At 43.4% G+C, this 24,470-nt stretch overlaps 1 protein-coding gene across 2 annotated transcripts in view; it reads left to right on the top strand.

Moving 5' to 3' along the window:
* The window catches only part of ORC3 (origin recognition complex subunit 3), a 111,613-nt gene that overhangs the window by 42,104 nt on the left and 45,039 nt on the right, over positions 1–24,470 (top strand). For both annotated transcript variants that reach the window (XM_088471907.1, XM_088471916.1), the window contains exons 9-10: positions 11,525–11,684; positions 17,622–17,735. In XM_088471907.1, coding sequence (XP_088328033.1) covers positions 11,525–11,684; positions 17,622–17,735 — 274 coding nt within the window. The remainder of the gene's footprint in view (positions 1–11,524; positions 11,685–17,621; positions 17,736–24,470) is intronic.

Genomic DNA, 24,470 nt, shown 5'->3' with positions numbered 1-24,470 from the left:
CTAACCTTCCCGGGGGGGTGCCTAACCCTAAGTCCCCCCAGGAGCCCTAAACCTAACCCCCCGTTCATTCGGTATGCCGGGCGTCGGTCTTCCGGCTTCTGGTTAATGAAAGGCGTCGCCTGTCATTATTACCACGCCGAGATTACAATGTCTGGAAGCCGGCAGTCGGGATTTAGACCGTCGACTTCCGGACTACATCCCTAGAATTACATATGTATAAATTGGCAATCTCACAGAAGTTAATTTATCTATATGCTGTTGTATTTGTATACAAACTAATCACAAAAATAATTTTGTAAGGTAATGTATCAAAAGTAAACTGGTATCAACTCAAAATATTTTCACAGAAGGAAATGCATTGATTGATTCTTTTTTTTTAAAACATATTTTTATTGTAAAACCGCAATAAACAATATAACATATTGATCAGAAAATGACAAGACATCAACAGGACCACAACAGTGATGTGCAATACAATGTATCCATGAGGAACGTAACAATACAGGAATTAAAATGGTGGTTCACCTGAAGACAAGGTTTCTTCATTATACCAGGCTGTAAGTTGAACTGCAGCTCGAAGCGTGTCTTTAACCTGAGGTGTTAATGTGTGAACATATGGGAGCCAAATATTAAAGAACTTCTCTGCTTCCTTGTCTTTATTAAGGGATAGTTCTAACCAATCCATATTAAATAGGTGCGTAATTCTAGGTTGTAAAAGACTGAGTGTTAAAGTGTCAGTGGATATCCATTGAGATAATATTGTTTTTTTCGCAGCTGCTGCAATCTTTGCTAGTAATAGACGGGCACCTCCAGGGGCACAGGATGATCCAGATGATGGTACAATATCCCACATAGCCCACTCGGGTGTTAGTTCAAAGGCAATTCCCAACTTGGTGGAAATATAGGTGTGTACCAAGGACCAGAACCTCTGTACCTCCGCACAGTGCCACATACAATGCATTAGATCCGCATCAGGTTGACCACATTTAAAACAATTTGAGTCTGTGGAAGTACCTGTGATGAGTCTTAATTTGGGGGTGAAATAGGCACGATGCAATAATTTATACTGCATTTCCGCGTATGAAGCCGAAATTAATTTCTTATTGAGTCTAACAAAAGATTTCAAAATGGTGGATAGGGGTATGTTAGGGAATGTGGAATGCCACTTGGCAAATCCCACCGTCTCCACTTCCAAATTTATTTCCCGGCGTATATAGGTGTATAGCATAGAAGTGGAAAATGACATAGAGAGGCAGCGAGACAGCACATCATCCAAACCATTTTTCCCAGGTATAATGGGAATTTTAGGGAGTAAAGTATTGACATAACTACGTATTTGGAAATATATAAATAAAGGGATTTGGATACAGGGAAATTTTTCCTGTATTTGGTTATGAGAGTAAATAGTCATTGTGGAGAGATCCAATAATTGATATATGTAACGCAATCCCTGTGTGTTCCAGGTTTTGAAAGTCTGTGTTAGAAAACCAGCATCAAACCCTGGGTTATGGCCGATAGGAAGGAACAAGGAGACATTGGGAGGGACTCTCATTTGAGTTCTGGCTCGGCGCCAAGCCAAGCATGTAGTATGTAGTAGTAGATTTTGTGCTACGTGAGGTGGAAAGGACAAGGGTCGTGTGTGTAGCAAACTAGCTAATGGCATTTCAACACTAAAAGATTGCTCTATTAGCGTGTCAGCAAATCCATTTGTTCCTCTAATCCAGTCAATTGCGTATCGGTAATTTGACGCAATAGCATAAGATTTTAAGCAAGGGAGATTAATTCCGCCTAAAGCAGGTGGTTGTCTGAGTTTGAATAATGAAATCCTGGGTTTTTTGTTCGCCCAAATGAACTTGCTGATCGCTTTGTTAATCAATTTTAAATCAGATTCTAAAGGAAGCAAGGGGAGCATCTGAAAAAGATATAAAATCCTAGGAAAAGATATCATTTTAATTAATTGACATCTACCGAGATATGAGAGTGGGAGATGTTTCCATTTTTTAAAATCTAAAAGTGTACGTTGTATTAAAGCAGGGAAATTGACTGAGTATAGGGCGGAGGGATGTGCCGGGATATTAAGGCCTAGGTATTTTAGAGTTGTTTTGGCCCATTTAAATGGGAAAGAATTTTTCCAGTTTTTTGTGACGTCCGAGTGTAGGGCCAAGGCCTCTGTTTTGTTATAATTTATCAAAAAAACAGAGATAATATGGAAGTCTTTCAGGATATGAAGGAGTTTAGGTATGGCAGAATGTGGGTTCTCAAAATACAGTAATAAGTCATCCGCATACGCGGAGACTTTCAAAGTATTATTTCCGATATTTATTCCCTGCCATTGTTGACATAGCAAAAAGGTGCGGATAAGAGGATCTATAGCCAAGTTAAATAATAAAGGAGATAGGGGACAACCCTGTCGGGTTCCCCTATGTAGTCTAAGGGATGGAGTATTCAGGCCGTTAACTGTTAGGAATGCTATAGGGGTGTGGTATATTGTTTTGAATAATGTAATAAATTCGGGACCAAAATTTTGTAGCTGGAAGATGCGCAGTAGGTGGTTCCACGACACCCTATCAAAGGCCTTGTCAGCGTCGCAGCTGACAAGGAGCGTTTGGTTATTTCTCATTTGGTGAGATTTAGTTAATCCTGCAATCAAATGTCGGACGTTGATCACTGAGTGTCGTCCTTTCATAAACCCAGTTTGTGCGGTGTGTATGAGATGTGGCAATACTAATTGTAAACGTTGAGCGATAATACCAGTGAGGATTTTGAAATCCTGGTTGAGCAGAGATATTGGCCTATATGATTGGGTCAGCGTAGGGTCTTTCTCAGGTTTCAAGAGAAGGATAATTCGGGCCTGGTTAAAGTCTGGTGGTGTTGAGGTTCCCTTCAATATTGAATTAAATAAGGAAACTAAATGAGGGGTTACAAGTGGATTTAATATTTTGTAGTACTCGGCACTAAGGCCATCTGGGCCGGGTGTCTTTCCGTTGGCCAGGGACTTGATAGTTAGAGCAACCTCCAACTCCGAAACAGGAGTTGTTAGGGAGTCGCGGGCCTCTTCAGAGAGGGAAGGTAGATTAGCCTCTTTCAAAAAGTTCATCCCCAGAACAGGGTTATCATCCTGTGCGGAGTATAAGTCTGTGTAATATTGTAAGAAAGAGGCCGCAATGTCCTCGTTGGTATGTAATGATCCTAGGGGACCTTTAAGAGAAAGAATGGGAGAGGATGTTTTCTGACTTCTCACTATATTAGCTAGCAGTTTGCCCGCTTTATTTCCCCAACGGAAATAGCAATGTTTCTGGAAATCTAGATAATATTGGGCTCTTTCAGTGCACAATGTGTCATATAAATTTTTGTTATTCAAATAATTCCGCCGTGTCTCTGTGTTGTTATTTTGCAGCATAATGGCATACGATTGTGATAGGGCGTTACTCAATTCCGTGAAACGTGTGTTAAGTTTACGGCGTTTATGGGAAACATATCCCATAATATGCCCTCTCACTACTGGTTTAGATGCGGCCCAGAACAATGATATGTCGCCAATATGAGAAGCATTATCATTATTATAATTAAGAAATTGTTGTTCTAAGTATTTTTTGAAGTCTGGAGAAGTGAATAAGTATGAGGGGAATCTCCAATTGAAGGAAGATGTTTTGGGGGTAGATAGTTGTAACGTGAACCATGTAGGCGCATGATCGGAGATGACTATGTTTTCTATATGAGATGTTTGAATCCTATTAATTAATGAGCTTGAGACCAGCCAGAAGTCCAATCTAGCTGAGGAGTGATGGGGGTGGGAGTAAAACGTGTAATCACGTGCTAAGGGGTGGAGGTGTCTCCATGGGTCTACTAGGGCGAGGGATTCAATTAGTAGTTGTAGCGTTGGAGATGTGCTGCCCCGCCACTCACCGGATGCTCCCGTTCTGTCCAGACTAGGAGAAAGAGTAGTGTTGAAGTCTCCTCCTATGACGAGGGCGCCTTCTGCCCAATTCTGGAGTCGGGCGTAGAGATCGGAGAAGAATGCATTGTTGTGACCTGTGGGAGCGTACAAAGTGACAAGCGTGATTAATTCACCTTCTAAATTCAGTTTAAGAAAAAGAAATCTGCCTTCGGTGTCCAGGATCGAGTCTACAACTGTGTATTTTAAAGATTTATGGAAAATCACCAGCACCCCTCTTTTTTTAGATGTGAAAGATGCAGCTGTATAATCTTTTATCCATGAGTCTCTAAGAGTATTAGGGTCACCCTGTCTCCAATGGGTCTCCTGTAGCACTGCTATGTCAGGTTTAAATTTTTTAAGTTGTTGTAGTATTTTACGCCGTTTAATCGGGGTGTTTAAACCCTCTACGTTCCAAGTTAAAAATCTTATGTTTTTTTGTGTTTTAGTGAGATCAGCAATAGAGTGAGACATTGTGTTATCCTATACCTGTTCTGTAGATCAAAAAAATGAACCATCGTAAAGAGACCATCACGCTCTCAGTCCCAGCATGCAGAGAGCGCCTGCAGTAAAACCTTGAAAGTGCCATTACAAAAATACACATAACACAAAAACATGACCTGCCATAATGTATGGAATATAACAAACATAATGCAGTCTTACAATTTTTGAAAATTTTAAGAACCAAAAAATAAGGCTCTACGGGCCTATTTAAACCCAGTGAGGTATAAAAGTATCGATAATTGAAAAAAAGAAATAAAAGAAAATAAAAAAGGGGATATGAAAGAGGAGGAATGGTAAATGTGTAAAAGGAAGGGGAGAAAACAACAAACCAGAGATTATCTTGACAATTCTGCCGTTGACGTTTAGCAGTTGTTAAAATAACCAGAAATCTTGAAAACAAGCATAAGATATATATTTCCAATAACAAACTCTCCATGTTTGCGATAGGAGACGGATTTGTACAATTAAATGTATCTTCTTAAGTCACGATATCATTTTGAGGAGTGATTTGGTCAGTTAGAGAGTCCAGGAAAGTCTTTGCAGACGATGGAGAATCGAAAAAGTGTTGTTTGCCGTTATGTAGGACTTTCAGCTTCGCAGGGTACATTAATGCAAATCTCAGTCCCAGATCAAATAATGCTTTACAAATAGTAGAGTATTCCCTTCTTTTCATTGCTACTTGATACGAGAAGTCCTGAAACAACAACAATTTGTGTCCCTGATAGGTGAGGCCTTCTGATTTGCGGTAGGCGTCCAGTATGCGAGTTTTGTCTAGGTAGTTCAACATTTTCATTATGACAGGCCTAGGTCTTCTCTGGTCAGAAGCACGGTCAGGGCCTATGCGGTGAACTCGTTCTATGATGAGGGTATTGGAAGAAGCCGAGCAATTGAGCTCAGAGGGTAACCATTTAGAGACGAAATCCATGAGATCTCTTTGCTTAACAGATTCCGGTAGGCCTATTAACCTTAAATTGTTGCGGCGATTCCTATTCTCTAAGTCTTCCAATTTTTCCTGCATAGCAGAGATCGCTGATTCCTGTGTACGTATTACGCTTTGTGCCTCTGTTAGCTCATCTTCAACATTGGAGATACGTTGTTCTGCTTCCGTAAAGCGTCGACCATGTTCCTTAAGTTGCGAAACTGCTGATTCTATAGCTTCTTTGAGGCCGGACAGTTTTTTGTCAAGCAAGGGAGAAAGAAGCTCAGATATTTCTTGGGCTTTAGCTATTGAGGCGGTACTAAATTGAGTCGATTTAGAGGTTCCGTCCAGAATATTGTCAGCTGGAGGTGAAGTAGGAGAGTCAGGAGATGATGATGGAGCTACATTTTTGTCTTTCCCTTTAGTAGTTTGACCTTTAGGTGCACGCTGTGGTCTGGCCACAAACTTCTCCATGGTATAGGGATGTGATGTGCGATTTAATCAGGAGCCACTAGGGGGAGCCCCAGGTGTTCAGGATATATATGACACTGGGTCTGTAAATTAAAACTTATAGTATGGCTTGTGAGCACTATCTTTGGACCAGACAAGACAAGATCACAGTATGAGGACCCAGCAACACCACCCTGCTCCCTGGTGTGAGCAGCAAACAGAGAGGATTGTGAAAGGAGGTAAGCGCTTGCTGCAGCAGCTTAATCAGGTCTCAAAAAATGGCGGCCGCGGGTGATGTGTGGCCAGCGGGGAGCTTGTAACTGAGGGACGTCCCTGAAACGGTGTCCAGGCGTCCCGCTTGTTCCTATGGGTCTAATAATAGCTCCGGTGGCTGTTGCTGAAAGTGGGGAGGGGAGAAATTATGCCCGGCCGCGATCCAAGATGGCGGCCACGGGCAGTGCCGCTTTTCCAATGCGGCTGTACTCCGGTGTTGTGGGGCAGTGCGGGGGGCCGGGGCATGCGCCGCTCTTACCCGCGTTATCCTAGAGACCTCAGGGTGGCTTTAGGTGAGGCAGTGAGTCTCTCCGGCGGCGCTATGTCTCGGCTATATGGAGCCGGCTTGGGAGCCCATTAAAAGTGCGGCCAGGTCGTTTGGTCCGCCCACCGGAAGTCGCATTGATTGATTCTTAAACAAACAAAGCAATTTGCAAACCGCCACACATTCAATGTGGTTTTCACATCCATCAGAATATACTATTCTGAGGTTTGGAGGCTGATGTGTTGTGGTTTGCATCTACCCAATGCTGAGTAGCACCGACTCAATGCTGAGTAGTACTGGGACCTTCTTGGCACGCCTGGCCAGTCAGTAGCACAGCAATACTGTCAACAAGAATACATATTTTTGTAACACTAGAAGTGCCAGCATGCACATATGCACCAGTGCATTACTTGCATTTGTAGTGCCACAGTAGTTTGCTTAAAATTATGTCCCATTGAAATAAAATCATTTTTACACAATAGCCTAAAATTGGAAACTTGTGCCTCATTGTATAAAATAAATAGAATTGCCTCATTGTATAAAATAATATATTAATAGCGCTGCAGTAATCCATACATTATGGTCTCAATAATTAAATTAATAAAAAAAATCATGTTCATTTGTTCCAAAGCAAAGATGGATAATCTAATAATTTATATTAGTGAGAAAACCCTATACTGTAGACTTAACAGACTGCTCCCGAGGGGCACTTGACACAAACTGTTTATCTCCAATGAGGCCAGCTACTTGGTAAACTGGGCAGTCAATCAGCAGCTGTCTATTACTGTGATTGGCTCAGTGTTGTAAGAGACTGCTCTTGAGTAAGTATTTATTAGAGAGGCTACAATGGTGGGAACACTACTATTTACTTTCATGCTACTAGGGGAAAAGTTATGTGTTATATTTTCATATAATATTTTATATTTGGGTCACAAATTTTATTTGCTACTGGGTCAACACTTGTGAAGCACTCCCTTATGTCAATAATGCACTGTCACACTTGCATTGCCACAAATAGCACACACTTTACCTAGTTACCCACCGTCTAGGGGCACCAGGAGGGGCCTTGTGACACTAAACTTTAGGGTTTTATATTTTGTCCAGACCCACCCTAGAAGATTGGGACCAATGCTAAGTATGACATGCTGTTTGAGCTATCTCATCTGTCTAAAACAAGTTGTATTTTTTGTACTAATATGCTAAACAGCTGCTTAATAAATTGTCTGATCTGAATATATCCCATTTAATAGAAATCAGGATTGCTGTTTCAGATTGGGCAGTTTTCATTGATGTGCTTTGTTGTGTGGCCTGACCTATAGTTTAAAAACTGCAAATCAAAATGCATTTACCACCTGCAGGTTAGTAAAGCTATGAAGTATTAAGTCGCTATCGAAACATAATCTGTAGCTCAAAAAATATATCCCCAATTACTATGAAATGGGGAATAAAAGAGTAAAGCAAATTCCTAATTGCGATGAATAACTACACTCAAATGCTGTCAATTATTGTGGTATAATAAAAGTGATACATTTGACCCTGTTTTATGTACCATCCAGTACACGGCACCTGTGACTACACAATATAGATGTTCTATAAGGCATCTTTCTAAATGTCTTGTATCAATGACAATTCATAGACTGGGAGTCTCCGTTGTTACAATACATAATATCCCACAGAGAAGTCCATTATACAGTAGCTAATCATTGCGGCTTCTGTTTTTTTGACCACTTGGGCATCCTAAGTCTATTTACAAAGCTGTTAAGTAACACACCATTACAATCGCTATATGGACACAAATGTATCATCCGCTTAACCACATTGTATTCTAATGTCTAAAAACGATTCTATTATGAGCATACGAACAAATCAGTTTATTAACCATTCAAAAGCAGTTACCAGTTATCCAGTAATACAGAGTGGGATGTGTGACGGGGCAGTAAATGTCTGGACCTGCTTCGCCTATTATTGCAGTGAAGCAGGTCCAGACAAAGGGCCTGATTCAGACCCACTCGCGAGCGGCTGTCCGCTCGCAAGTGGGTCGATGTTCTGCACTGAGCATGCGCACGACGGAGGGAGCTCCGTCGTGCGCATGCGCCAGACGCGACGAGCGAAGGATTTTCCTTCGCTCGTAGTGTCTCTTCAAAGGGGGCGTGCTGTCGATGTTGACTGACAGCACGCCCCCTTTGGTGGGCGTGCCGGGGGCGTGCCTCCATGACGGGGGCGTTCCCACGGGAACGCCTCCCGTCAGAAGCCGGCCCACTGACATCACTAGTGATGTCAGTGGGAGTGATTTTGGCTCTGATAGAGCCAAAATCACTCCGAGCCTTGTGGTTGAAAAACTCAACCACAGGCTTTTGTACGCAGTTTCGATGGTCGTGATGGTCACGACCATCGCGGCCATCAAACTGCACGCTCGTATAGGCTGTGGGTGGTGACCCACAGCTATACGAGCGTCCAGGAGGACGCTCCATAGTTATGGAGGACGGCCCTCATTCAGAGCGTGCGCTCTGCTCAGAGCGTACGGCTCTGAATGAGGGCCAAAGCCTGTATGTATTATTACTTAGTTTTACAAAGAGGGAGACTGCTAATTCACATTTTTTGGCATCTGACTGGTGCTTGCAGTAAATCTGCGCATATCAGAAACCCCCAGCAGCACCTGCACCGTTATTGGAAAAAAACAAAACAAAAACAAAATTGTTAATTTTGTTAGCACGGCCCCTGGCTGCATATTTCATCAGGCAGGTAAAGTGCTGTGGTGTGGCAGCTGCAGCTATTGAAATTGATAGCTGCAGTTGTTGGAACAGTCTGTGCCACTGGTGGTTCATACATTGCTACACCAGATCGGCGCCTTATCTACTGTATGTATAGCGCATACCGCCCCTGGCATTACTACATACAGGGAAGCGGTAACTGCAGCACATAACGTGCACAGTTACTAATTTCTCAGCTATCTTCCCAGGGGGGAGATGTTACCATCCTGCTAAAGAATGTTAAATGACTGGACCTGCTTCGCCCATTATCATGGTGAAGCAGGTCCAGACACCACCCGGATGTATTATAACTTGTTTTACCAAAGAGGGAGAGCGTTAACTGACCTGTCGGATGAAGTCCACTCTCCCTCTTGCGGCTGCTTTGCCCAGCGTTGCAGGGTTTCTGCGGATGTGCCGGTCAAAACGTCCCAGTGGCGCCCGCGTGTAATTGAAAAAAAAAAAAAAAATGTTTAAACACCGTCCCTAGCTGCATAGACTGACAGCAAGGGACAACGCCAGGGCCGGACTGGCCAGCTGGCAGTTCTGGCAAATGCAAGATGGGCCGGTCCAGCCAGTGCCGCTGAGGGGAGCCTGGGTGACAGCAGTGTGGATTTGGTGCCGGGCCAACAGCTGGAGGGACACAGGGAGGTGAGTTGCTAGGGGGGCATAATGTGTAATTACTGTGTCTGGCATAATGTGTAACTGGCATTACTGTGTGGCATAATGTATAAGGGGCATTACTTCTGCATGGCATAATGTGTTAGAGAATTGTAAGTTGTCCGCACAGACACTTATAATATAGTTATGTCCTTCCCCAGTTGATTATTAATATGAATAGTCCATGAGTGCCCTTTGTCGGAACACTTTTTCTTCTTTTGGGGCATAATGTGTTATAAGGGGCACTACTATTGTGTGGCATAATATGAATGGGCTCTGGCCCTCATTCAGAGCCGCTCGTTAGCGGCTGCTCGTTCGCTCCGAGCGATGTTTGCACAACTGCGCATGCGTACGGATTTTAATACGCATGCGCAAACCAGTCTGTGCGGCTGAAAATTGTTTGTTCGCTATATAGCGAGTGCTGCTATTTTGAGTGACAGAATGAGGCGTATGTGGGTGGTAAAAGGGGAAGGTGCTTGAAAACGGGGAGTGGAGATCAGAACGCAGGCGTGCTTCAAGGTCAAAGCGGGCGTTTTATGGGTGTGCATAATTAAAACTGGAGCGTCATTGACCACGTCACTTGGTTTTTTTTTACTCAGAACTGCTCGCAAAATAGCGGTTGTAAAAACCAACCACAAGAATAGCGAGCAGTTCATACGCTGTTCGATGTACTCGATTAATCTAATAAATAGCGGACATGACGTATGGTGTGAGCGGCCAGGGGGCGTTTTTGTCAAAATTACAACCGCAAGTTTTGCTCGCTCGTTCAGACTTAGAGGCGTGAACAGACCGCAATGAGCGAACGGATCATTTGAATAGCCACCCCTTGTTTTTGAACGAACGACCGCTAATAGCGAGCGGCTCTGAATGAGGGCCTCTGTGTGGTGTAACTTGAATGGGCTGTACTGTAGCGTACCATGAATAAGGGACACTATTGTGTGGCATAATTTGCCATTGTGTGGTCGCGCCCCTTCCCAGTGAAACCACACCAGCGGCTGACGGTTCACAAGCTCCGATTGGCTTGCAACTGTCTCCAAATTTGAAATGAAAAGCTTGAAAAAGCATGAAAGCTTCTTACATTGCATATTGCATCATATCTATTGTATACAGCAGCATTTTTTCAGATTTCAGTCCAATATAATTTTCTCAATCCTTGTATCCTGTCCTCCCGTGAAACATTCCCAAATCTTGTATCCCATACATTTTCTATAAAGTGGGGAAGTTGGGAAAAAATACAAAGTTTGAGTGGGAAAATAAATGCACTTGCACAGTACATACATTATACAGTATTTTGTTTTGGTATGGATCCCGAGAGTGACATCCTGTCCATTCTCTTAGTTAGGAAAGGAGGGGAGATTATGTAGATTTCTTATAATATCCAGTTTAATTGATTTGCTTCCTTTACTATGAAATTGGTAAATTATTAGGAGAGCACCATTATTGCGAAGAAGCAGATCCAGACAATGCTCGTATATGTTATTACTTGGTTTGCACAAGAGGGAGAGTGCTAATTCCCGTCTCCGGCTAATCGCACTGGACGGACCAAACAGTCCTTTGTTTACTAAGGGTTCAAGTCCAATTATGTAGGTTTTATTTACTAACAGTTTTTTTTAGTTTGCTAAATACGAATACAATTATTAATAAATGGGTACTTATAGAGTGCAATAAATAATAGTGTGCTTCACTCTTTTCCAGTGTGCGTATTTTGCATAAATATTACACTTCTAATGCAATATTATAGGTTTTAGTTTTATGTTTTGTTTTGCTTTCAGCCAGTACACCAATGACTTGCCCCTGGTCCTGGTATTTGGTATTGCCACATCTCCAATGATCATTCACAGACTCCTGTCTCACTCCGTCTCATCCCTCCTGTGCATAGAACTATTCCAGTCCTTATCATGCACAGAGCATTTGGCGACCGTTGTGGATAAGGTATTTCTTCCTACAGTCAGTTTGATTTTTTCATCTATAACCTTATTATTATAATTTTGTTATTGCAATATTTAGATGACATCTTTATCTTTCAATATTTATGGTGAGTATTAATATTTTATTATTGATGCTGAATATTTATATTACTGAATCTTGCCATGTAATATTTATAAGGAACATCAGTATGCCCAATATGGGAATATTTTTGTCTGTTTCTATGTACCTACAGTGCATCCGGAAAGTATTCACAGCGCTTCACTTTTTCCACATTTTGTTATGTTGCAGCCTTATTCCAAAATGGAATAAATTCATTTTTTGTCCTCAAAATTCTACACACAATACCCCATAATGACAACGTGTAAAAAGTTTTTTTGAGATTTTTGCAAATTTAATTGAAAAAAAAAAAAACGAAGAAATCACATGTACATAAGTATTCACAGCCTTTGCTCAATGCTTAGTTGATGCACCTTTGGCAGCAATTACAGCCTCAAGTCTTTTTGAATATGATGCCACAAGCTTGGCACACCTATCTTTGGGCAGTTTCGCCCATTCCTCTTTGCAGCACCTCTCAAGCTCACATCAGGTTGGATGAGAAGCGTCGGTGCACAGCCATTTTCAGATCTCTCCAGAGATGTTCAATCGGATTCAAGTCTGGGCTCTGGCTGGGCCACTCAAGTACTTTTCACAGAGTTGTCCTGAAGCCACTCCTTAGATATCTTGGCTGTGTGCTTAGGGTCATTGTCCTGCTGAAAGATGAACCGTCGCCCCAGTCTGAGGTCAAGAGCGCTCTGGAGCAGGTTTTCATCCTGTATGTCTCTGTACATTGCTGCATTCATCTTTCCCTTTATTCTGACTAGTCTCCCAGTTCCTGTCGCTGAAAAACATCCCCCACAGCATGATGCTGCCACCACCATGCTTCACTGTAGGGATGGTATTGGCCTGGTGACGAGCGGTGCCTGGTTTCCTCCAAACATAATGCCTGGCATTGACGACAAAGAGTTCTATCTTGTCACATCAGACCAGAGAATTTTGTTTCTCATGGTCTGAGAGTCCTTCAGGTGCATTTTGGCAAACTCCAGACGGGCTGCCATGTGCTTTTTAATAAGGAGTGGCTTCCGTTTGGCCACTCTACCATACAGGCCTGATTGGTGGATTGCTGCAAATATGGTTGCCCTTATAGAAGGTTCTCCTCTCTCCACAGAGGAATGCTGTAGCTCTGACAGAGTGACCATCGGGTTCTTTGTCACCTCCCTGACTAGGGCCCTTCTCCGATCGCTCAGTTTAGACCAGTGGTCAGGGAACAGGGGTAAATTACCCCACATGGGTTAAAAATTAAATTCCTGGGGGTAATGGACGGACAGCCGGGCATGCAATATGAATCATTCTATAATTTATAATGATTGATATGCATGTCCAGCTGTGCCGCAGGGATACTCCAAGCTGGACGTTCGCTGAGATGTTATTACCAGCGGGCGCCCGGCTCCTTCCCTGCAGCGCCGCGTTAGCCGGAGGCTGGAGTTCTCTTCTGAACTCCAGCTCCCTCCTCTCTCCATACGCACTATGGGAGAGACGTCATGACGTCTCTCCCATAGTTCCGAGGAGCAGCCGGGCGGACAGGACGTCGGCGGATGCAGGAGCGGGGATTAAGGTGAGGTGGGTTTTCTTTTGTACAAGCGGCACTAGAGGGGCATTATTTAGGGGCATAACTATGGGGGCACTACTACAGGGGCATAACTATGGGGGCATTATATGGGGGCACTACTACAAGGGCATAACTATGGGAGCACTACTATATGATTTCCTTCCTCAAATCAAGGGGGTAACGTCGGCGTATCTAAATATATTTTGGGGTAAAAGGTAAAAAAGTTCCCTAACCCCTGGTTTAGACGGCCGGCCAACTCTAGGAAGAGTCCCGATGGTTCCGAATTTATTCCATTTACGGATGATGGAGGCCTCTGTGCTGCTTTGAAGGTCCCCTTCAAAGCAGCAGATATTTTTCTGTACCCTTCCCCAGATTTGTGTCTCGAGACAATTCCTTTGTCTTCATGCTTTGTTTGTGCTCTGACATATGGTGCATACACACGGTCAGATTTTTCTTCAGATTTGAACGATAACTATTTGTAATCAGTGGATTAAATAGTTAATTTCTAAATAGGCATATAAGTTACAAACACATATACCCCTTGCTAGGCCTCTTGAGGTTTGAACTGACATTGTCTTAATACAGTTGCTGGTTTTCCATAGAATGGTCAAATGACCTTTTGGTGTCAAAGAAGATATAAATTGAGGCCTAGCTCTACCTGTCATTTCTGTTGCAACTAGAAGTATAATGAGCCATTCATAGCTTCTATGTTTTTATCAGTTAGCTACATTCCATTCTAAGATGTGTAGAGATGCTAAGCATTATGGGTAATTAGCAGTGATGTCCAGACTCTATACAAAGGAACCTTGAAATAGAGTTCATCTCCAGACATTAGGATACGTCATTAATGTATGTCTTACTGCTTACGGAGCATGTGCAAGAGAGATACCTAGCACTGTATGTAACTGATATGGGCTTAATATCCGGCAAGCCAACACCCCATACTAGGGTATATAAACTAGAGGTACACAAAGGACCCTTTAGCTAGTGTATGGACCTAAGACTCTGCAGTAGAGGTGCCTGCAATGTAAATTGAATAACCTGGGCGTTGGAAAACGAGGGCTCCCCAGAGAGAAGATAAGATGAAGTACATCTTATGCTGAAGATGATGATTTACCGGTGTCATCTGAATACATAGACAAAAGTTGAGTATACTGTATACTTTGTATGTTGTTTGTTTATTGTTTGTTTGTTACTTGTAAATAAAGTGTGTTCATTTGTACTCACTCATATTGGTCACATGTGTGTACTATTTCATTTCGATCAGAACGAAACCCACCGTTATGCACGATTTAAAAAATCGTTCAATCGTTCATATCTGAAGGAAAATCTGACATGTCTGAATGATGAACGATGCGCGTTCCCTATGGTCAGATAACGTTATCTGATGTGTTTGCAGTCAGATTTGGACTAGGGGTGAGCGGGTTCGGTTCTACTCGGTTCCGTTCAGATTTAAAAACCGAATCTTATTGGCTATCAGCTGTCACGAGTTTTGGATAGCCAATAAGATTCGGTTTTTAAAACCGAACGGAACCGAGTAGAACCGAAACCGCTCACCCCTAATTTGGACGATTCCATACATTTGAATGCAGTAAAAAATCGTTCATCGTTCAAATCGTTGGTCAAATCGTTCATCTGACACATCTGACAAATCTGACCGTGTGTATGCTCCATTACACTGTCAAGTGTGGGACCTTATATAGACAGGTGTATGCCTTTTCAAAATCATGTCCAATCAACTGAATTCACCACAGGTGGACGCCAATTAAGCTGTAGGAACATCTCAAGGATGATCAGTGGAAACAGGATGCACCTGAGCTCAATTTTGAGCTTCATGGCAAAGGCTGTGAATACTTGTATACATGTGATTTCTTAGTTTTTGTTTTTTTTTTATTAAATTTGCTAAAATCTCCCAAAAAATTTTTTACACGTTGTCATTATGGGGTATTGTGTGTACAATTTTGAGGACAAAAATGAATTTATTCCATTCTAGAATACGGCTGTAACATAACAAAATGTGGAAAAAGTGAAGCACTGTGAATACTTTCCGGATGCACTGTATATCCTTAATAATTATATTCTGGTTCGTCATTTTGAATCCAATACATATAGCGATAATTACTTTCCAATATTACTTATAAAAGGGGTTTTTCATCAGCGATATTTTTTTAATTTACTGACTTTTATATTTCTTCCTGCATTTTTTAGTAATAATGGTATTCTTTTACCTTTCATACTCTTCAATTGCTTATATCATCAGACAGATTGCTTGTATTCTTTGCCTTAGGATTTAACATGGTTCTGCTTGTGCTATCTGGACTTGCTGCCGCTATACAGCAAGTTTTTTTATTGTATCAAAGCAACAAAAATAAACAAGTCTGTCTCCCTTCAATAGCGACATCGCTACTAAGCATAGAAGGAAGCTCGAAAGTGAAAACAGTGTATTCGGTAAAGTTCCAGGATAACATGTAGAAGCCTCTAAATTAAAGCCATCTGAAAGTAGTTCTCCATTTTGCATTTGTTTTTTAATAAACTATTTTATTTTTATTTAACATTTTTATTGTAAATATATGCTATATTTGTTTCTCTTCTTGTATTGAATATATAGTATTCTTGTGAGCCTACTGAAAGTTATCCACCCCTTTGAACAAAATGAATAGCAATTTTAGGGTATATTAATGCTAGTAATTTAAGTGGTACTGTATACAGCATATTCAATGGTCTATAGTCTTTGGGGTAAATGTAATAAATGAGTTGTAGTGCAACTGGACTCTCATCTATTCGCAGCGAGTTTAACGCAAGTCTATACTTAAATCGTACATAATAGTGTGTGAATTGAAGGGTGGGAGTATGTCAGATTTTGAGTCCATGCAATTTCTTTCTGGGGTATAACTCGTAACTTGTAATGTAAGTTTCATTACAAGTTGCGAGTTTAGCAGAAGCCTACACAGATCAGTGAGATCCGTGCAGGCTTCTGTGAAAAAGCAAAACCAGCATCAGGCTGTGTGAGCCGGTCCTGGTTGTGAAAATACGGGGGGAAAAGACGTAGGTGTCCCCTGTATTTTCATCAACCAGCACCAGGCTCTGTGAGCCAGTTGTGGTAATAAGTGGGACAAAATGAGTAAGGGGTCCCCCATATTATCCACAACCAACACTGGGCTCTAGCTAGTGGGGGTGTAATGCCGCAGCTGGGGGACAAGATCCCCCGACTAAGGCATTCAGCACCCCACACTAGTCAGCTCAGACTGGGGATCCCTGGGGAGGTAGGGATCCCCTCCAATAAAGGGGTTCCCACTCTCCAGCATAGCCCTGACTTTCAGCCCCACCCAGCCTGGGGTATCTCCTGCATTCCTGGCCAGTAGATGTGGGGCTGATTGAGTAAAAAAATAGATATAAATGAATACTGTACCAGCAAGCCTCCGACGCATGCGGGTACTTTGAGAACCACAAATACCTGCATGCATGCGGGGCATGAAGAACCCACTGTAGGCATCCAGGCTCTTGGTAATATAAAAAATTTATTACGCGGAAGACAGTACTTACTCAAAAACGTTCATTTGCTGAGAGAGGCGAGCCCCCGGTGTTCTCAGCCAATATACGCTTCCCCCATAGACTTCGGTGGTGGGAATCGCAAAGTTATTCAGGTTCGTTCCCACCATTGAAGTCCTATGGGGGAAGCGTTTATTGACTGAGAGACCCGGGATATGAGGGTGGGGCCGAGGAGTAGGCACTAAAAAATTTAATTGGCTGAAACTCCCCCTCCCTTATATACCCTCACCTTCCCTTTGCTTCTCAGTTATCTGACTAGCAAAGCCAAAAGGAGAAAATAAGGAAGAAGAGTTGAACATATAAATCCATCACACACATCAGAGAGGGAACTCCTGTTCCCCAGATGGACTCAGAGGAATTGTTTCTACGGTGGGTAACAAGCGACTCCTCTTTTTCTAATGATGTCTCTACTCAGTGGGGATTGGAGCTTCGCAGGATAACATTTAATTGCACAGTGAGATGACCCTGCGTTTATGTGTGCTAACGGAAAAGGTTTTTTCGCATCAAAACAATGCGATTGGAATGATACCTATTGCGCTTTTCTTTATGAATAGAGCCCTAAATGATGCAATGTCACTTTCAGGTGTAAATCATCCCATTGTATAGGTTTGCTCTGTTTTATACACCAAAGATCCCTGCTACAAGTGCAGGCTACGAGCAGAGAGCAACAGTACATAGATGGATAAATCATCTACTACTTGTGTATTTTTAAATATAGACTTAACCGCTATCTATTTTCCTTTCAGCTGCTTCTCTTCAACCAGTTTCCTATCAAGCTCAGTGGCAAAGTGCTGCAGGTCCTCATCACTATATTTTTGTACCACGATTTTTCTGTTCAGAACTTCATCAAAGGTCTTCAGGTAGGGCTAATGTATTTATAGAGGTTATACAGTCATTTGGGCATTTTCTTCTTCAGGGTAAAGCGGAATCCACAGGGATAAAATGTGGTTGGAGAGATCCAGGCACCAAACAGTCAAAGCTTTCAGCTCCCAGGATGCCTCGGGTAATCCTCCATATATACCCCGCCCCCAGCCACAGGCCTTCAGTCGTTCGTTTGGTGCGGCAGGATTCAGACGCACCTTTATAACAGGGGCCTGCTCAGGCAGTCCTAAGCTTTAATTTTATGTTTTTGGGTTGGCAGTACTGAGCGTCTGAATTAAGACACATGTACTGCGACTCCGTCTACTTTCGCCGGGCCGCAACACCAGTAACCGGGCTGGTGATTTAAGCGGGTCTTGGCTGAGCTTGCTAGCAGCGATACTGGGACCCGTACTGCAAGCAGACGCACGTAGATGTCAGGTAAGACGTTTTCTCGCTTACGGGAAATCGCGCATGGCAGTCCTTGCTTGAGGCGCACGAGACACACCGGAAGCTGCTGCAGTCAGGGCCCGTGGTGTCCGCGTCCTCACTAGACCTCTGGGGCCTTATCGTCTGGCACCGGGGATCGGCAGCAGACTCTTCTGCTGCCACAAGGCCAGCATACCCGGCCGGTTGATGCAGCTTAGGGGAGGTAGACGCTCCCCCGGCAGCTCCTCACCCTATCCAGATGCAGTCCCTTCAAAGGTTTTCGCGCTTCTGGGTCAATCACCTCGTGTTTATGAGACGCTCACAGTCCACTATTGGTGCACTGCTGTTGGTCTCAGGAGGTTTTGGGTCAATCTCCCTATATACCTCTTTCATAGGCCAGGTATATAGTGCTCTATCCTCCCAAGCATCATGTTTTGAGTAGTTGATTCAGAGCCCAGTACAACTAAAGTTGCATATGCATTATGTGTGACTGTTTGCTAGCTGCTGTGTTAATACTGCCTTTGATTTCTGACTGTCAGTTATAACTTTCACTGTTTTTCTCCTCATCCCTCTGTTGCAGGTGTGTGGGGTTTTTCTTTATACTTGATTTATTTGTTATTTGTGAAGGCTGTTGCATTACATTGCATTGATATCTCAAAAAGTAAAGTGAATCAAGAGGGGGAGGCCCCTGTGCTGGTTTCATGTAAAGCCTGTTTTGGCGAGCTTGTCCACTCAGGACTTTATAAAAGATGGTTTGTGTGCTGTTTGTTATCAAAAACCACCTCACCAGTCCAGTATACCAGTCCCTGTACAAGAGCCATCTTGGGTATCCTCCTTGTCTCAGGTTATGAAGCAGTTTATGGATCGTATGGCTACTTCCATACTGCCTCCTTGTGTGGGGTACCCACAGCATGCAATGTTTGCACCTCCTATACATCCATCCTGGATGGATGCTTAGGCCCACTCAAGTCAGAGTATGGCTCAGTCAGCTGTTGCAAGCAGACCGATAGTTACTATGGCATCTAAGCGAAAGTTTATTTTTTTATCAGCATATGGATTCAGACGCATCATCAGAGGAATCAGATGATGCGCAGGGTTCTTCTCCAGGATCTAGCTCGGGAGAGGATAACCATCCGTTCACACTGGATGTTGCTGCTTTGGCGAGGGCAGTTAAATCAACCCTAGATATTCAGGATGATGAACCAGCCCCTAGTAAGAAGGCTCCAGTGTTTAAACACCGGAAGGTGGCCAAAACGGAGTTTCCTAAATCCGAGCAGCTCACTGAGCTTATGGAAGAGGCATGGATAAACCGTTTTATGTGAATTAAAGATTAACATTGTTATATCCTTTCCCAGCTTCTGAATGTACTAAGTGTGAGGTACCTCCCACTGTGGATGTTCACGTGATGCACTTAGTCAGAGATGCTACGTTGCCTATTCCGTCAGCATCTTCTCTTAAGGGTTCTACAGACAGGAAAATTTAAACATGTCTTAAGGCAATATTTTCATCATCGGGAGCGGTTACTCTTCCAGCTATGGCTGGAACCTCCGTAGCCAAAGCTGTTGAAGAATGGACGGGGGGCATTGGAAGACTCTCTACCCAGATGCTACCAGAGAACAGATTAAGTATATCTCCAACAATAGGGAAGCGGCCTTCTATTTGGGAGGAGCTGCAATAGATGCTTCGATTTTAGCTTCTAAAGCATCAGCCGCTTCAGTAGTGGCGCGCAGGTTCCTTTGGTTAAGATCCTGGAAAGCTGATACGGGATCTTAGAAGGCTCTTGTAACATTCCCTTTCTATGGAAATATACTTTTTGGAGTTAGATAAGATAATAGCTACTCTGGCGGCTTCAAAGTCTGCAGGTCTGCCATCTACGGGTACAATAAAATCTAGGCAGTTTTCTTTTCGGTCCTTCCTCCAAGCCGTCTTGTTTTCGCAGGACATCCAGACGACAAACTAAGAGGTCTGGGTCGGCCAGATGTCCAGCTTCTAAGCCTGATGACAAACTCTCAGACTGATGTGGTGGGTCTCCTCCTGGGGGTTCCCAGGGTGGGAGGCCGACTTTTTCAATTTGTGGATTACTGGCATCAAACAACAACAGATGCCTGGGTCCGTGAAGTGGTCTCTCAGGGGTATGCCCTCACTTTCCGGAGGCATCTTCCTCAGAAGTTTTTCTGCACAGATCCTCCATCAGATGCGGTCAAGGCCTTGGCCCTTCAGGAGGGCAAGGCCTGCTGCGGCCAGGGGTAATAATCCCAGTTCCTGTGTTGCAACAAGAAAGGAGTTATTATTCCAATCTATTTTTGGTTCAGAAACCAAATGGGTCTTATTGCCCTATTCTAAATCTAAAAACCCTCAACAGGTTTATCCATGTACCCAAGTTCCGTATGGAAACTCTCCAGTCAATTATTTTGGTAATGGAGCTTGGGGATTTTATGGTGTCCCTGGACATTCAGGATGCGTATCTGCATGTTCCTATTATGCCATCCCACCAACAATTTCTATGGTTTGCTGTCCTACAACAACATTACCAATTTCAGACACTACCCTTTGGCCTATCAACCGCCCCCCGGGTATTTACCAAGATAATGGCAGTCATTATGGCCTATCTCAGGCGTCAGGAAATCCGAATACTACCATATCTGGACGATCTTCTGATATTGGCACAAACTCCAGTTGTTTTACGATACCATCTTCAACTGACCATAGCCTGCCTACAAAAGCACGTCTGGATCATCAATTGGAAGAAATCCTCTCTTTCTCCAACATAGCAGATGATACATCTGGGAGCACTTCTGGATTCTCAGGTACAAAGGGTGTTTCTACCAGAGGACAAGATTGCGGCCCTATCATTGCGAGTACACAAACTGTTACGCAAGCGATGGGTATCCATTCTATCAGTGATGCAGGTCCTGGGATCAATGGTATCCACCTTCGACATGGTGGGGTATGCTCTATTTCATTCCAGGCCTCTGAAAAGATTGATTCTCTCCAGGTTGAATGGACCGTATCAGCTAACAAGGTCCCAGAGGATCCTGCTCACTCCAGAGGTTCATCTCTCCCTCTTGTGGTGGCTGAAAAAGGATCATCTAGACAAAGGGCGCTGATTTCAAATTGGGTGCTTCTCACCACGGATGCCAGTCTTCACGGATGGGGGTAGTGACGTGTCATCACACATGTCAGGGAAGATGGACAAATCAGGAAAGTCATCTGCCAATAAACATTCTGAAGCTGCGAGCAGTATACAAAGCACTTTTCATGGCACTGGACCTTCTCCATGGCAGGCCGGTCCAGATCCAGCCCGACAACGCGACTACAGTGGCCTATCCCAATCATCAGGGAGGCACGCAAAGACATGCAGCCATGTAAGAAGTGACACAGGTTCTGATTTAGGCAGAACGTCATCTTCCAGCCATTTCGGCAATATTCATACCGAGTGTCCTCAATTGGGAAGCTGACTTCCTAACTCTCCAGGACATACATGCCGGAGAGTGGTCTCTCCAGCCGGGAGTGTTTCAGCTCTTGGTTTACAAATGGGGTCTACCAGACATAGACCTCATTGCATCATGTCACAACCACAAAGTCCCCAGGTACGGGTCCAGGTCCAGAGACCCATTAGCAGCATTTGTGAATGCACTGGCAGTAAGATGGGACTTCAAGCTGGTGTATCCTCCAATTTCCCTCCTCCCAAGAGTCCTCAGGAAATTCAAGCAGGAAGGCGGAACAGTAATACTAGTGGCTTCAGCTTGGCCCAGGCGTCATTGGTTCATCGACATACATAGGTATCCTCTATGGCAGGATCTGTTAATGCAGGGTCCCTACCAGCATCCGGACTTACCTCATCTGGCTTTGATGGCGTGGGTCTTGAATCTTTAACCTTAAGAGCCAAAGGTTTTCCTGCTCTGTGATTCAAACGATGCTTAGGGCATGAAAGTCTGCCTCTGCCCCGTATCTATTACAGGGTTTGGCATTCTTTTGATCAGTGGTGTTCCCACAGGAAGGTATGATCCTAAGTTGTTTAGGGTTTCCCGGGTACTGGCTTTTCCCCAGGCGGGTTTAGACCTATGTCTTCATCTGGCCACTTTGAAAATGCAGAAACCTGCACTCTCAGTCTGGTTCCAGAGAATGATTGCTTCAATACCAGATGTTAGAATTTTTTTTTCAGGGAGTTCTGTGAGTTCAGCCTCCTTTTGTCCCACCGGTAGCACCATGGAATCTGTCTTTGGTTCTTAAGGGGCTATAAGCTCCCCCATTTGAACCTCTGGACTCTGTAGACTTGAAATCGTTGACAGCAAAGACACTTTTTCTCTTCGCTATCTCTTCTGCACGTAGAGTCTCTGATTAGGCAGTCGCTCCCCATTTTTTATTTTTCACCAGGATAGAGCTGTTCTTCGTACAAGGGAGGGTTACCTCCTAAGGTAGTGTCCCCTTTTCATGTAAATGAAGCATTTGTAGTTCCAGCTTTTCAGGCTCCAAACCTTTCTGTAGGTGAAGCCTCCCTGGGTGTAGTTCGTGCTCTCCGTATTGATGTTTAGCGTACAAACTCTGTTAGAAAATGAGATGCTCTTGTTGTATTATATGGTTCTCACAAACTAGGATGGCCAGCTAACAAGCAGACCCTGGCTCGATGGTTACGTATGGCTATCTCTCAGGTGTATACACTGGCTGATCTCCCTGCCCCAAACACTGTGACAGCACATTCTACTCTGTCTGTAGGGCCATCGTGAGCTTTTAGTCGTGGTGCCTCTGCTGAACAATTGTGCAAGGCAGCCACGTGGTCTTCTGTCCACACTTTTCTTAGGTTCTATGCCTTTGATTCATTTGCCTCTTAGGATACTTCCTTTGGGTGACGAGTTCTCCTTTCTGCTCAGGAGCGTTCCCCACCCTAGGGGAACTGCTTTAGGACATCCCCATGGTGTCACTGTGAAGAAGAAAATAAGAGTTATGGTAGACTTACCTAGATAGCTCCTTTTTCTTCGAGGTCCATAGGGTCCACAGGGCACCCATCCTGACGCACTTGGCTGCATTGGGTATTTTTTGTTTTCGGTCACGGATTCCCTCATCTTGTGTGAGAGTGCTTCTGGTGTACGATTGTTCTTTCTTCTCCTCTTTCCTTCTCCTGCCTTGAGGCTTGTTTACAAAACTGAAGGCCTGTGGCTGGAGGCAGGGTATATATGGAGGAGGACCCGAGGCATCCTGGGAGCTGATGGCTTTGACTGTTTGGTGCCTGGACCTCTCCAACCACCTTACCCCCGTGGTATCCCTATGGACCTCGAAGAAAAAGGCATTATCAATGGTAAGTCTACCATAACTCTTATTTATTTTTATTTTTTTACAACCAGCAAGATGTATAGCTTATTTTGGGTGAAGTGGTTGATGTGTGAAAGGATTGGTGAATGAGACTAAGCATTTACCCATAATATCATATGGTAACGAGAGATTCAGATTTTATGAATTTTCTAGGAATAGCAGAAGCTAAATGGTGAACAGTTTGGCTAAGAAATTATTATATATAGCTTTTCCCCCTTCTTAGTGCACATTTGCTCAAAATTGGTATAACCAGACCACAATGTATGCTGTGATTTTAGTATAGAAAGTGATAACAGGGTAGTTTGCAGACAAACTGCCTCCCAGAGCGAATTTGAAAAAGTGTGTAAACATTGAAGTAGAGACCACTGTAAATGGCAGCAGAATCTCACATTTTCTCTGCAGAGTCTATGTACTTCTCATCTAGCACAGCTTTAAAAATGTGTAGAATAGATATTATCCACAATACTACAAACTCCATAGTTTACAGATGTGTTCTTGCTCATCTAGCCTCAAGATGCTATGCAGCTCAATATGCCTAGCATGAGTAAGCTGCCAGGTCCCACGCAACTCTAGTGTTTGGTGGCTTTTTTTTTTTTTTTTTTTTTCTGAAAATGCATCTAAGTCACATTGCGATGCGACTAGGATGCACACGGAGACTGCTGATTAATTTGATATGCAACTTGTATATCTGTGTTCAACTGAGTCTGTAACCGGAAGTTACAGTTGACCAACTAGGCGTATACCAGAGGCTATTGAATGACACTGCAAAATACTGTGGTAGCCCTTTTAGTTTGTGATACCAATGTGTGTAAGATGCCCACTCCGTGTTTGACAGTTCACAGGTGTTTATTTACTGAGCAATAGCTTGTGAAAGCCGCAGCTTTCCGCTGTGTTCAAGCATGAAATTTAAAAGGGCAATGCTTTTAATAGCAAAACATTGGATATTTTTCTTTTAAAAGTATTGCCCTTTTAAATTTCGGGTTTAAACATTCCAGGAA

This window comes from Taudactylus pleione, unplaced genomic scaffold, assembly GCF_031769625.1.
Source record: "Taudactylus pleione unplaced genomic scaffold, aTauple2 ptg000015l, whole genome shotgun sequence".
Classification (NCBI taxonomy): Eukaryota; Metazoa; Chordata; class Amphibia; order Anura; family Myobatrachidae; genus Taudactylus; species Taudactylus pleione.
The sequence above is the reverse complement of the archived record's forward strand: the minus strand, read 5'-3'. Positions and strand labels throughout refer to the sequence as shown.